Source organism: Nicotiana attenuata, unplaced genomic scaffold (genome assembly GCF_001879085.1).
Source record: "Nicotiana attenuata strain UT unplaced genomic scaffold, NIATTr2, whole genome shotgun sequence".
Taxonomy (NCBI): domain Eukaryota; kingdom Viridiplantae; phylum Streptophyta; class Magnoliopsida; order Solanales; family Solanaceae; genus Nicotiana; species Nicotiana attenuata.
In genome coordinates this window covers 244,445-259,304 of record NW_017671400.1, presented here as the reverse complement: position 1 = coordinate 259,304, position 14,860 = coordinate 244,445, and the positions used below count along the sequence as shown (strand labels likewise).

Sequence of the window (14,860 nt, the reverse complement as noted above, 5' to 3'; positions counted from 1 at the left end):
TCAAAGAGGGTCACACCGAGATAAATTCAACAAGTTTGACTTGGGACTGGAGGAATAAATATATCAATTATTTGAAAAACGACAAACTCCCATCGGACCATAAAGAATCAAGGGCCCTACGAACCAAGGCTGCTAGGTTTGCATTAGATGGAGATGGAATATTGTACCGAAGAACGTTCGACGGGCCATTGGCGGTATGTTTAGGGCCGGGGGACACCGATAATGTTCTACGAGAAATCCATGAAGGTACTTGTGGGAATCACTCTGGCGCCGAGTCTTTGGTTCGCAAAGTTATTAGAGCAGGGTATTATTAGGATAGCATGAAAAAAGACACTAAGGAGTTTGTTAAAAAGTGTGATTAGTGTCAAAGGTTTACACTGATGATCCATCAGCCCGGAGAACAACTCCACCCAGTCCTATCCTCGTGGCCTTTCATGAAATGGGGAATGAACATAGTCGTCCCTCTACCAACGGCCCCAGGTAAAGCTAAATTTATTTTATTTATGATTGATTATATTTCTAAATGGGTGGAAGCACAAGACTTCGAAAAGGTTAAAGAAAAGGAAGTTATTGACTTTATCTGGGACCACATCATATGCCGGTTCGGGATACCTGCCGAGATTGTATGTGACAATGAAAAACAATTCATCGGTAGCAAGGTAACGGAGTTCCTCGAAGCACATAAAATGAAGAGGATCTTATCAACAACATACCATCCAAATGGAAATGGAAAGGCCGAGTCAACAAACAAAACTATCATTCAAAACGTGAAGAAAAGGTTGGACGATGCAAAAGGGGAAATGGAGAGAAGTTTTACCCGAGGTCCTTTGGGCATATCGAACAACATCGAAGTCTAGCACGGGGGCTAATCTGTTCTCTCTAGTATACGGCTCCGAGGCCCTCATCCCCATTGAAGTCAATGAACCTAGCGCCAGGTTTCGACATTCATCGAAGGAGTCAAATCACGAGGCTATAAATACTAGCCTCGAGCTCTTAGATGAAAAATGAGAGGCATCGCTTGTTCGGATGGCCGCCAGAAGCAGAGGATCGAAAGATACTACAATAGAAGGGCTAACCTTCGACACTTCGAAATCGGGGACTTAGTTCTACGGAAAGTCACCCTCAATACTCGAGACCCGAATGAAGGGAAACTGGGCCCGAATTGGGAAGGACCGTACCGAGTCCTCGAAGTTGTCGGTAAAGGATCTTACAAACATAGCACAATGGAAGGTGAACAACTGCCGAACAATTGGAACGTATCATTACTCAAACAGTACTATTGCTAAGGTATAAATGTATCTTTCTTGTCCATTTGGATTTGAAACTAACTCATTGCAGGTGTTCGATCAAAGATATCGGAGGCACTTTTTTAGACGAAGGCCTTAGGTTTAAAGCATGCGTTGCACTCTTTTTTCCTTAGATCGGATTTTGTCCCAAATGGGTTTTACCGGCGAGGTTTTTAACGAGGCAACAACTATATGCTACCTAAGGAGAACTCAACAGTATCCAAGCCTTTTTTTCAATAAACCTCGAATACTAGGGGGCATCACCCTCGGAGGTCATATTTTCGAGGAAAATACTTCACGCCTAAGCGGGCCTCGATGGGAGAACTTTTGTAATGGGACAAACGGTCAGATGAACCGTGTCCATATAGAATAGTCGAGCCCCAACGGCAAAACATGTACGCATGTATCAATTATTTGAAGAAGCATTCTGTTTATATCAAAAACCTTTTTTTATCTCAAAGAAGTCTACTATTATACGAGCTCTACACTTATAATCCTACGGGAAACGGCTCAAGAGCCAGAACACGAATGCACCCCCGAGATATTCGGGGACTGTCATCGACAGTCAGGACATTCGAGTCATCGAAAACTCGGACTCATAAGACCTCAAAGAGGCACCCCCTTGATACAAAGGCCAAGGCCAATATACTCGGGGACTAACCTTTCGAACAAGTTTGAAAGGTTATCGGGAAATAAGTCCAAGAGACATACCCGAAGGCTACGGTTATATTAAATACTACGGTCATATAAAAAGGCTTCGGCCGAAATAATGCGGCTCGGAGACGTCCGACTTCCGCCATAAATAAAAGGCCTTCAAACACTTGGAAAAAATCGGTTAAATCAGGCTACCCTCTGCAAAAGCAAAGATAAAGGGCTTCGATAAAATTAGCCCTCGAATAAATTAGAGGCTTCGATAACATCAGCCTTCGAGAAAACCTCAAGAGGTATTCGATTATATTTACACAAACAAATTACTAGTAAGGTCCGGATCCGTCGAACCTTCAAAAAACCCAACGGGTACAAAAAACACATGCTAAGGCATACAAAAACTTTCACTAAGTCTTTTAGTCGAAAAGAGGGAAAAATTATAGCCACTTTAGAGGCCGAATTGGCCCAACTTAAAGAGCTTAAGGGCCGATATATACGAGCCTAAGGGCCAACTTAAAAGAGCCTAAGGGCCGATATAAAAGAGCCTAAGGGCCAAAATATATAGGGTTCGAGACCTCGTTCTCACTCAACTCGGACTCGAGAGTCCATTATCCCGAACTCACGTCAAATCAACTTAAGCCTAGCTCGAAGACTAACAAAAACCTTAAGAGGTATTCTATTCTAAGTTCGAGGATCACATGCTGATCACTAAAAAACTAAGGGTTGTTATATTCAGAATCCGAGCCTAGGTTCACTTAATCATTGATGTTATCAATTTTTTCACAAAATAAAGACAATGCAGAATCAAAGATGAAGCAAAGGAATTCTTTATAGAGATGTTTAAAAAATATATTTACAATACCTACGAGGAGTCTTTGCACAAAAATACTAAAACAAAATGAAGGAACCTAAACCTACTCCAGGTCCACATCTTCAGCAGCTGCATCTTCGGGAGCCACGCCTTCGGGAGCCTCATCCTCAGGGACTTGATCTTCGTCTCTTCCGCTCTCGGAGCCACTGGCTGTATTCTCGTCATCAGAAAGCAAAGCGGCAGCCTCTTCTTTCAAAGTCTTTGCCTTTTCAATATCGGCTGAGAGATCGAAGCCGCGAACATGCACCTCCTCGAGGGTTTCTCTCCGGGACTGTCGCCTGGCGTGGTCAAGTGCGCATGATAGCTTAACTTCATCCGCAGCAGAGATCTCCTTTGCCCGGGTGTTAGTTGCTTCAGCGTCAGCTCGGTACAAAGAAAAAAAATGCTTCTACGTCAGATTTAGCTTTAGAAGCTCAGCAGCAGATTTAGCTTCAAGCTCCTCGATTTTGCGGCTCCGAGCCAGGCTCTCCTCCTTCACATTTTGAAGCTGGCGTTCGATTGAAGCCATCTGCTCCCGAAGAGTATCTTTCTTCGAGGCAAGACGGTCCATGCCTTGCCTCCACCCTAGGGTCTCGACCTCTTTCATCTTAAGCTCCTCTCGGAGCTGCTCAACCAACTCGCCCTTTTGTTCAGCCTGCAAAGTTAAAGTGTTAGTCAACCAATCGGACAAATTCATAAGAAAATTCCGAAGGGTGTGTTACCTTTTCGACAAGCTCGGTCCATTCATGACAAGCCTTCGCCAGTTCAGCTCGAAGGTCACTAATCTCTCCCTCCTTTTTGACATAGAGGATCTTAAGGCCATCCCTCTCTTTTGAGAGCTTCTTGAGCTCGGCCTCACATCGATCAAGCTCGGCTCGGGACTTGGAGAATGCTTCTCGATGAAGCGTCACCACCTTCACAGAAAAGGAAAAGTTAAACTCTGAGCAATAAGGATAAAGCGCAGGCGTAATTTTAAAGGACAAAAACATACTTGTTCGAAGAGCCGATGGGCCTCATCAAAAATAAAAGAAGCATCTAGACCGGGACCATCTTCGATCCCTGCAAGGCACTCTCGAAAGATATCATGCCCTTCGTGGCTCGTCCCCATATCAGGAGTTCTCATGTTCCGAGCATCTTGGAACTGCCTCTCAAAAAACTCAGGACCAGGCGGTGACTCATCCACATTAATTACCCCAAGTGATCCACTCGAGGCATTCTCCTCTCTTTGAAGGGCCTCGGGACCGGGCCCCTCGGTCTCACCCTCCAAATGACCTCCAAGACGAGGTGCTCTTTTGCTATCCGTTGGCTCGGGGACTTTGTTCAAACTCCCTTCGGAGATCTCTTCAGTCCTAAAATGAACCGCATCAGCCACTATAGGTTCAGAAGACTTTGAAGCGTCAGCGCTTCCTCTTTTTCGAACTACCAACAAGCAGTCGTCATCCTCCCCCTCTTCCTCCTCTTCCCTAAGGCGTTGGGCCGTTCTTGGAGATAGGGCCGCAGTATCGGCCTTAGGCTTACGAGCCTTGATTTTCTTCGCCTTCGAGGAATTTGCAAGCGACCCCCTCTTTCTTTTCCTTTCTTTGGAAGGCTTTGGGATCTCTTCTTCCCCGGGCGGGGGCGGCCGCTTAGCGATGCCATCTCTGAGGCCTGTATAAAGACAAAATAAGTATTTCTCCGAGAAACACAAATAAGAAAATAAGAAGACTCACCATGGTTTTTAGCTTCCCATCGACCTTTGGCCAGGTCATACCAACTGCGCTCCGCATACGAAGAAGTAGAGACCAGCTTTCGGACCTAACCTTCGAGGTCTAGGACCGCACCAGGAAACCAAGCAACAGCTACACCATCGGAAAAGGGTTAGACCGAGAAAAAAGATGAAGCCGAGAAAGAAAAGGAAATACTGGGCATAAAGTCGTTATCGACAAACGTGTCTTACGTTTCATATTCCATTCTTCGGGGAATGGCATCCTCTCAGCAGGTATCAGATCGGATGTCCTGACTCGGACAAATCGACTCATCCACCCTCGATCTTTATCTTCATCAATGCTGGAGAAAAGAGATTTCGTGGATCAGAGTTGCAACTTTATCAAGCCACCTCGATAGAGACGAGGACTGTATAGCCTGATCAGATGATCGAGGGTAAAAGGCATTCCCTCAACCTGTTTCGAGAAGAATTTGATCAGGTTGACGATGCGCCAGAATGAAGGATATATCTGGCCAAGCGTCACTTGGTATTGTTGCCAGAAATCAAGAATAACTGGATCAATGGAACCCAGAGCTGGATCGGCAGGGCCTAGCATGAATGGGTAGGTGTACACGCTTAAGTACCCTGCTTTGTGAGTAGTGATGTCCTCTTCAGGGGAAGGGATCACTACATCTTTGTTCTCCCAGTTGCAGTCCTTCTTCACCTGTTGGAGCTCATCTTTGGTTATCAAACAAATGTATCGAGACATGGGCTCACATCGGCCTAGTGTCGATACGGGTTTCTCGCTTTTAAAATCGGAGGTTTTTTCGCACGGCGGGGGAATACACTCCTTGATACGAGATGGCACCACCATTTTGCTTTTGGCCAGTCGCGATGATGAAGAGGCTTATTCTTTTTGGGGAACAAATTTAGATGTTTTAGCCCTTATGATGTAGAAATTCAGAGAGAAAGGGTTGATGATGAAGTAAGGGCAAATTTAAGAGAATGATGAACTCAGAAAAAGGAGCTGATGAGGTTATGAAAACGATTAGAGAAATAAAGTTTGCAAAAATTATGAAGTTGGCCTATTTATAGAAGTCACATAAGCGTATTGGGAAAGCCAAATAGCCGACCGTCAGCCACCTCCAATTAATGACTTTGGAAACTGTACGAAAGCGACCTTTCAGTCACTTCAGCCGCTGACATCACGAGATTGACATTGGGACCGAGGCGTCGGAGCATCAAAGATCAAATCAATTCTTATTGACCTACTCTAAGAAATGCGGGGACTATCTGTATACGGTCAAGATCGCGTGCCTTCGATCTATAGGCTCGAGGGGTCGCCTTAAGCCCAAGTTCAGGCAAGGTCGAAGTCGAGCCCAATGGATCGGACTCGAGCTCGAAGATAGGATACAAGGCCCGGGGATCAGAGTGCGATGAATACCGAAGCTGACTACACTCGACCTCGAAATAATGCCGTTAAGGATTTCTAACAAAATGGGCGAGATTCCTGCCACGTCCCCAAGATCATGGCGCAAATATCAGAATAGAATTGTACCGTACTAGGCGGTTAGACAGCTGTACCAATAATATTCCTTACTGTAAATAGAAATGTACCTTATTTAGGGTTTTCCTATTATATAAAGGGCACCCCAATCATTTGTAACATCATCTAATCATTGGCAAAGAATATACTATCCTACTTTTCTCGCTTATTGTTCATCAGAGTTGTCCTTTTACTTTATTGTTCTTACTTTATTGTTCTTGGTCCATCTCGAGGTCATTGAGCTCGAGGTCATCTGCTTAAGTAACACTGGTTTGATTCATCCATTTCTTTCATCTACACTCTATATTTCTTTTTTTTTTTTTGGTAGAAATAAAATTTTTATTTAATCTCCCAAAAATACAGTTACAATTTCAAGTCCCATATCTTTCCTAAGTCCTGCCTACACTTTGTTCTATACAATTACATTTTCATTATACAAGTGACCTATTTTTGCTATCTGTATAAGTGTTCTATCCAGTACAGGTTGTCGTTGTTTTCCTTCTTCTTCATTGCCTCCATGCATCTGTGTTTGCAAGCAAGTTGAATCTGTTTTAACAGCACTTGTGGTCGAGGTACTCTTTTCCTCTATAATGCTTCATTCCTAGCTTTCCATATGTAGTATATAACTGCTGCCAAAGCTGCTTTTGTGAATGATCTTCCTGCTTTACCTTTTGCAATTCTATCCATCCTTCTCCCTATTCCTGTTACCTCAGTGTTTTGTATGTTCATCCCCAGCCATTGCAATACTTCAGCCAAGCACATTCTAGAGTATTTGCAATCAAAAGAGAGGTGGTCAATGGATTATGGTTTTCCTTCACATAGCATACATTCATTGTCATCAGTGATGTTCAGCTTCATTGTTTTCTCCTTTGTTAACAATCTCTTTCTCATCACTAGCCAGTTAATAAAACTGTGTTTAGGGACATTCATTCTATTACAGACTTCTCTGCTCCAAGGCCATTGCTCTAGCTTTCCTCTTCTCCAGTTGTAGTCCTTTTTGATTGTGTATTTCTTGATTATTAATTGGTATTGAATTAAATCACATATCTTTAAAACCACAAATCAAATTTAATTGTTACTCGTATTTTCGAGGTAAACAAAGTTCTTGTTTTCCGAGAATAAATATTTTTTTAACGAAACATTGTATTTCTCCGTACCCCGTATATTGCATTTTTAATGCAATTCAACCAAATAAATCATAAATACGAAATATTCAAGTTTATTAATATTATTCTTATTATTATTCATGCATGGATTATAATCCCAACACAGTTTTGTCCTAACAAAACAACCAGTCAAGGAATGTATTTGGGAGCAATTTGTGCTGATTTTACTAATTTACTCTTCCATGATGATCAAGTACGTACACGCTATCTTTTATTCAGCTTGATCTTCATATTGAGAACAAGTAAATGTATCTTTTTCCCGAACCTAAAAGACAAAGAAGGAGAAAATTAATGTGGAACCAAGAGATATATATTACATGTACGTAGAAGTTACATCAATAATTTTCACATAATGGAACAAGCATTGGGATTGTCGTCACTGAAAAGGTAAGTAATCGTATGTTCCTCTGCATTTGCCTGCGGAACATTTTTAACAAAACCAGCAGGAGCTTTTTTGTCATAAGCTTGAGCTACGTATGGATAGGAGACAAGATCATAAGGGACATACGGCCAGAATATTGCCATTTTCCCAGTGCTTTTTACACTCTTCAATACTTTGTTTGGGTCAATATAACCACTCACTGTCACCCTGTTCTGCTTTCTGTTCACTTCCACTGTTTTCACACCTGAAAATCCAATGCCACCAGAGAACTTTTCATTACAAAGGATATATAAAGTTTGGGCTTAGTCAGCAAAGTCTTTATATCTAACAAAGAGTTCAAGCAGAGCGGCCCTTCCATAAAGCAAGGCCCTATTTTTAGATTATGTATAAGTTTAAATAAGAGTTTTGCAAAGAGAAAAAGCTTGATTTCTTTCTTTAACAAGTATAGAGAAGAAGGGTTTGCAGTTGCTATGATTTCTATCAAGGAAATTGCACTTGAAATGAATATTGAACCTGAATTTCGTAAAAAACGTGTGATATATAGAAAGTAACAATGTGATGCGAATGTTGATAATAAAATCTCAAAATCTTTCGAAGAGTCCTTTAGAGTTGATTACTTTTATACATAATAGACAAGGCTATTTTTTTACTTCAAAATAGATTTGAACAATTCGAAGCATATGAAAATATTTCTGGCTTTCTATTTGGCAGTAAAAACTAAGATCACTAGATGTTGGAAATTAAAAAAAATATTGTCTTAATCTTGAATGTTCCTTAAAGCATAATAATCAATTCGATATTGATGGTTTAGATTTTTTTCTGAATTAACAGTATTAAGGAAAATAGTACAATTAGAAGATAACAGTTTAATTGATCACTTAATCAAATAAAAAGATTTAATTTTTTTTCGAATGCCTAAATTGCTTATGGAATAATGTTCATAACTCATGTTATAATTGCTTTAGCGGAAAGAAGTTTTTAAAATTAAAACTAATAAAATCTAACTTAAGAACAACAATGTCACAACTCACAAGAAAGGTTAAATGGATTAGCTATATTGTCAATTGAGAAATACTTATTAAGAGTTATTGATTATAAGAAAATTATTAATAAAGTAGTAGCTAAGTAAAGCTAAAAAAAAAAAAAAATAGACTTCAAATAAATAATAAAAAAAATTAAAAGGTTAAGGCCCCTCATAAAATTTGGCTTTAGGCCACAAAATTCGTCGGGCCGCCTTTGAGTTCAAGTTTTAGGCAATGGCAGTGTCGTCACGTATCAATTCAAGCAAATGTTTATGATAAATTAAATTGGTAATTTGGGAAAAGAGTAACTAACCTCTTATTATAGAATCAAATTCATTAATAATATTAACATTATATATGTATAACATAAATCATTTGACAAAAGAAAAGGGACGAGTTCTATATGCTTATGGACAATGGACATACAGATGAAAACGTATATTCGTTATATGTCTTAAGACCAATAAGCTTAATACTCCATTTTAAGAGCCTCTTATTACACCTTCTTTGTATCAGTATTATAACTAAAATTATAAAATCAAAATAGCGTACATCCAACCGCAGTTTGAATTTTGACTTTTTTTTCTTTTTCTTTCACCGCAGTGAATTTAGAAGACAATATAATTTTAGAAGCGATTTTATTTGCGTTCTTGATATTTAAACGTTAAACACGTCTTATATTCATGAAGAGAGCTTTATACTTTAGAGTAAAGAACCTTTCATACTGTTAACGGCATTCTTGACTTTCCTTTCACATCCATCACAGTCCATTTTCACTTTTATCTCTACTGTCTGCCAAGATAAAAATTAGAATTTCTCAATAGCACAAAAACTTAAACCAAGAATGACCAAAGGGAAAAATAGAAAAGACAAAAAAAGCGAACAAAAAAGGATTTACCTGCATGGGTTTCCTATTGGTTCTTGTGCTAGTGACAGTACAAAAGTTTGAAAGATAGTGAAGAGCACCCATCTTCTCCTAGCTAGCTTCCCTTTTCTTTGGAGGAAAGATGTTCATGCAACGAAGAGATAAAAATGAGGGAAGAGGAAGTGAGAACAACTATGACACCATTGCTCGGGTATTTATAATGAGATTAAAGTTAGATAACATTGTATATCATTATTTATATTATCGTGTAATTTATAGGCAACAGCATTTATAATATTTTAAGTATCAATCAATGATTATAAATAGAAGCTACATGTAGTACATTTTAAGTAATATAATTATTTTTTACATCTCCAAACTTTTTAAGGAGATGGACCGTTAAGCTCGTCTAGAAAAGATTTTGAAATTCTTTAATTATTTTCTTGTTAAAGAAATTAAGCGTCCAGAAATAGTGCAAACAGGCCCCAAGTCATGACTCTTTATGTTATTCCTTACATTTATTTGTATATGTTAATTTGGGAATTTGTTGTAAAGTTCTTTTGTGATTGCTTTCTTTTTTCGCTCGATAGATTTGGTTTTGCCTTTTCATTCGTTTATATATCAATTATTAGGCGATGCCCACAATTATTGGCTTCTGGTGTAGGTTGATTATCGTGAGTGCATTATAATTTATAAATGTATGGATATAAACATTCCTTTATTTGTGATCAAACGTAGCTTCTCATGCATGATGAGTACCCGAAAGGTGATTATGTTGTGGCTCGGTCAATGATATAATCATGGGAAACCAGGGTTAAAATCCCAACAAGAAGAAATGCTAGCTTATTTCCTTTCATCTGTCTAAAGTTTTGATAGGCAAATTGATTATTCGATACTTGTATTTGTAAGAAATTTATATGATAAATAATGGAGATAGGTACAAATTGGTCCACATACAATAACTATAAAAAAACAAAAAGAAAGAAAAGGTTACAAGAAAAGATAGAATTGACTTTAATGTTTGTCCTGATTCTCCAATTGCACTATATTCGTAAGATGAGGTAGGTGGGAGGGAATAGAACACAGGCAAAGCTTTTAAGAATTACTCCAATAAATTAAGCTTTTAAAAAAGCAACTAACGTCGTACGAGAACGGGGGTTGGGATGAAAGTTATCAGATTTATTAATGAAATAGTGGCGTGAGCTCGAGGTGAGCTTTAATGGAGAGGAGGATTTGACCTTCACGCGATCAGTGATGAGAGGAAAACAGAAGGAGAAGGAAATGAATCTTCTGGAACTTGAAATCTGATTGAGTTCAAAGTGGAAAATCCCACTATATACAAGAGAGTGTATCAAACGAAAAGATAACCGACTAACTATCTAATGAGCTGTCTACAGGTGGCACAATCTAACCAACTACTAACGAATACAACAACAACAACAATTCAGTAAAATGTTACAAGTGGGGTATGGGGAGGGTAGAGTATATGCAGAACTTACCCTTACCCCAAAGGAGTAGAAAGGCTGTTTTTGAAAGACCCTCGGCTCAAGAAGAAGAAAATAGACAATAGACAATAGATCAGTGACAACAATAGAAGCCAGAAAAATAATATCAGCATCGTAAGAAATAGAAAATAAATGTAAAAGCAATAACAATAACCAGTAATAATGCCATAAAAAATAGCGTGAAAACTACATAAACCACTAACAACCCAAGGCGAAACACTATCAGCCTAGCCCCGCCCCCGGAACAACGTAGAAAAACTCTCGACTCCCTCCTAACCTACAATCCTAATGCTCGACCTCCACACCTTCCTATCTAGAGCCATGTCCTCGAAGATCTGATATCACTCCATGTCCTGCCTGATCACCTCACCCCAATACTTTTTAGGGTGCCTTCTACCTCTCCTCATATCTGCCAATGTCGACTGCTCACACCTCCTTATCGGAACATCTATGCTTCTCCTCCGCACGGCTCCAACCATCTAAGCCTCACTTCACGCATCTTGTCATCCATGGAGCCACGCCCACTTTCTCCCGAATATCTTCATTCCTAATCATATCCAGCCTAGTGTGCCCCACATCCAACTCAACATCCTCATTTCTGCCACTTTCATCTTTTAGATATGAGAATTCTTGGCTGCCTAACACTCAGCCATACAGCATGGCCGGTCTAATCACCACTCTATAGAAATTACCTTTAAGTTTCGGTGGCACTTTGTTGTCACACAGGACTCCATATGCTAACCTCCATTTCATCCACCCTACTCTTATACGGTGCGTGACTTCCTCGTCAATCTCCCTACCCCCCTGGATAATTGACCCAAGGTAATTGAAACTTCTTCTCTTGGGGATGACTTGTGAATCAAGACTCACGTCCATGTCCGCTTCCCCGACACATCACTAACTTACACTCAAGATATTCTGTCTTAGTCCTACTTAACCTGAAACCTTTAGACTCTAGGGTCTGTCTCTAAACCTTCAGCCTCTCATTAACGCCGCCTCGCGTTTTATCAATCAGTTTATCATCAATGAACAACATACACCAGGGAACCTCCCCTTTAATATGGTGTGTCAGTGCATCCATCACGAGGGAAAATAAGAATGGGTTACGCACATCCTTGGTGCAACCCCAAAACAATCGGAAAGTGCTCCGAGTCACCTCGCACAGTCCTAACCCAAGTCTTAGCTCCCTTATACATGTCCTTTATCACCCTAATGTAGGCTACTGACGCACCTTTAACCTCCAAGCATCTCCAAAGAACCTCCCTAGGAACCTTGTAATACGCTTTCTCTAGGTCAATAAACACCATATACAAATCCTTCTTCCTATCCCTGTACTGTTCCAACAACCTCCTGATAAGGTGGATAGCTTTCGTAGTAGAACGACCCGGCATGAACCCGAATTGGTTGCCGGATATCGACACTGCCCTCCTCACCCTCCTTTCCACCACCCTCTCCCAAATTTTCATGGTATAACTTAGTAACTTGATGCCACTATAGTTGTTACAGTTTTGAATATCACCTTTGTTGTTGGACAACGGTATCATCGTACTCCACCTCCATTCATCTAGCATCCTCTTCGTTCTAAAGATAACATTAAATAGTGCAGTCAACCATTCCAAGCCTGCTCTACCCACACACTTCCATAATTCCACCGGAATTTCATCCGGCCCGGTCGCTCGGCCCCTACTTATCTTGTGCATAGCTCCCACGATCTCCTCAGCCTTAATATGCCAACAATACCTAAAGTCTTGGTGACTCTCGGAGTGCCCTAATTCCCCTAGCACAATGTCTCTGTCCCCTTCTTCATATAAGTCTATGGAAGTAGTCCTGTAATCTCCGCTTAATCTGGGCATCTTCCATCAATACTCTACCTTCCTTGTCCTTGATGCACCTCACTTGATTCAAGTCACGAGCCTTCCTCTCTATCGCCTTGACCAGCCGAAATAACTTCTTCCCTCCTCCTTTGACCCCCAACTCCTCGTATAGACGAGCAACCGTTGCAGTCTTAGCCTCCGTGACCGATAGCTTCGCTTCCTTCCTGGCTTCCTTATACCTTCATCTATTCGCTCTCCTCTCTTCCTCATATGTGCTCTATACTAACCTAAGATACGTTGCTTTCTTTGCTTCCACTTTACCCTAGATCATTTCATTCCACCACCAGTTGCCTCGGTGCCCGCCAGAGTAACCTTTCGAGACCCCTAACACCTCTCTCACCGCCATTCTTATATTGTCCGATGTCAATGTCCACATCTCTCTAGCGCCCCCGCTATTCATCCTGGCTCTCATAGCCATCAACCTCCCCTCCAACTCCTAAGCTTTATCCCTCGTCAAGGCTCCCGCCTGATCCTCGGTTGACCCCGAACAAACCTCTTCTTCCTCTTTAATAATATACCAACGTGCATCACCATGAGCCTATGTTGTGTCGCGAGGGTCTCACTCGGGATGACCTTGCAATCCTCGCACAGCCGCCTATCACATATCCTAAGGAGGATTTAATCAATCTAAGTCTTAGCCACCGTACTATGGAAAGTAACCAAATGCTCCTCCCTCTTCGAAAAACTAGAGTTTGCGATCACCAACTCAAAAGCTCTTGCGAAATCCAATAGTGAAGTACCTCCTCCGTTCCTATCTCCAAATCTGAAGCCGCCATAGACCTCACCATAGACACCAGCAGACGACCCTATATGCCCGTTGAAATCTCCTCCTATGAATAACTTCTCCGCAAGCGGCCCGCTTGTGGTGCATAGGCACTAATAACATTCGGAGTGATCCCTCCAACTACTTACTTAATCGCCATTAATCTATCATTCACCCACCTGACCTCTACCACCGACTCTCTAAGTTCTCTATCAGCCAAAATACCCACTCCATTCTTACCCTTCTTGCCTCTCGAGTACTATAATTTATACCCGTCCGCATTCCTCGCCCTCAATCCTACCCACCTAGTCTCCTGAACACAAGCTATATTGGCCTTCCTCTTCTAGAGAATCTTCGCCAACTCTATAGACTTACCCGTCAATGTCCCTATGTTTCACGATCTAATTCTCAACCTATAGGCTCCTTTGGTCCCCTTACTCCCTTTGGGTCCCGTCCATTCCCCTAACTCCTACCTTCTCCCCATCCCCCCTCCCCCGCCCCACCATCTGCCCACCCCGAGGACATGCCCTTACTCCTCCATTATAGATCCCAGCCACTACACCTACGGTAGCTTAGGGAAACACTAACACGGATAGCAACGTTCTAAACTAAAAGCAAAACAAGTAGTAATTATAGGTACGCTACTAGAATGACTAAACTAGTATGAACTACTATGACAACAGTATAACTAACAAGAGAAATAGAGGGCGGGAGGTACCAACTCCCGAGAATAGAACCTGGAGTTTCAACTTGATGTACACCCGAGTCTGCGGATCCTGACGTACTCCCTTCTAACTTCCCTCTGTCCCTTATTAAAGCTCACCAACCTGTTCAGCTACATTTGCTAGTGCGTCTCCCGCCCGTCTCCAAGTGCCGCAAAATACAACCTAAAAAAACACACAAACACTATGGGGCCAACAAGAATAGGGGGTGGGGGTGGCAGGCCAGTCATCGTACCACTGCCTTGGCAGCGCTGGACCGGTATGTTGTTGCCGGATTGCTGTCCCTGGAAAGAAAGATAAAGACGCAAAACGGAGGGTGGTAAAACTAGAAAAATAGAAGAAAAAAGGTGGAGAAGAAGATAAGGGCGGGAAGATATGAGAGAATAGAGAGAGGGGGGGGGGTTGGGGGGCTGGGATTCGAAACAAAAAAGTAGAAGAAAAACCGGGGGGCCGACAGCAGCACAGTCACCAAAAATGCACCTTTAGGGTTTTGAGGAGGAGAACAAAAATGGGGGGATGAAAGGGGGGGGGGGAGAGAGAAGAAATA

The 14,860-nt window shown here is 41.4% G+C and overlaps 1 protein-coding gene across 3 annotated transcripts; it reads right to left on the bottom strand.

Annotated features, from left to right (window-relative positions):
* Nucleotides 1-7,342: 7,342 nt before the first annotated feature.
* Nucleotides 7,343-9,640, bottom strand: LOC109208052 (heavy metal-associated isoprenylated plant protein 21-like). 3 transcript variants are annotated; one of them, XM_019371060.1, is made up of 4 exons: nucleotides 9,483-9,640; nucleotides 9,301-9,376; nucleotides 7,689-7,806; nucleotides 7,343-7,445 (listed from the first exon to the last, which is right to left on the bottom strand). In XM_019371060.1, the coding sequence occupies exons 1-4, from the start codon at nucleotides 9,552-9,554 to the stop codon at nucleotides 7,385-7,387; spliced, it is 327 nt and encodes a 108-aa protein (XP_019226605.1). In that variant the 5' UTR covers nucleotides 9,555-9,640; the 3' UTR covers nucleotides 7,343-7,384. The 3 variants fall into 3 exon arrangements, with proteins under 3 accessions (XP_019226605.1, XP_019226603.1, XP_019226604.1); XM_019371058.1 differs by having other exon boundaries at nucleotides 7,343-7,806; XM_019371059.1 differs by having other exon boundaries at nucleotides 7,343-7,806; nucleotides 9,310-9,376.
* Nucleotides 9,641-14,860: the final 5,220 nt, after the last annotated feature.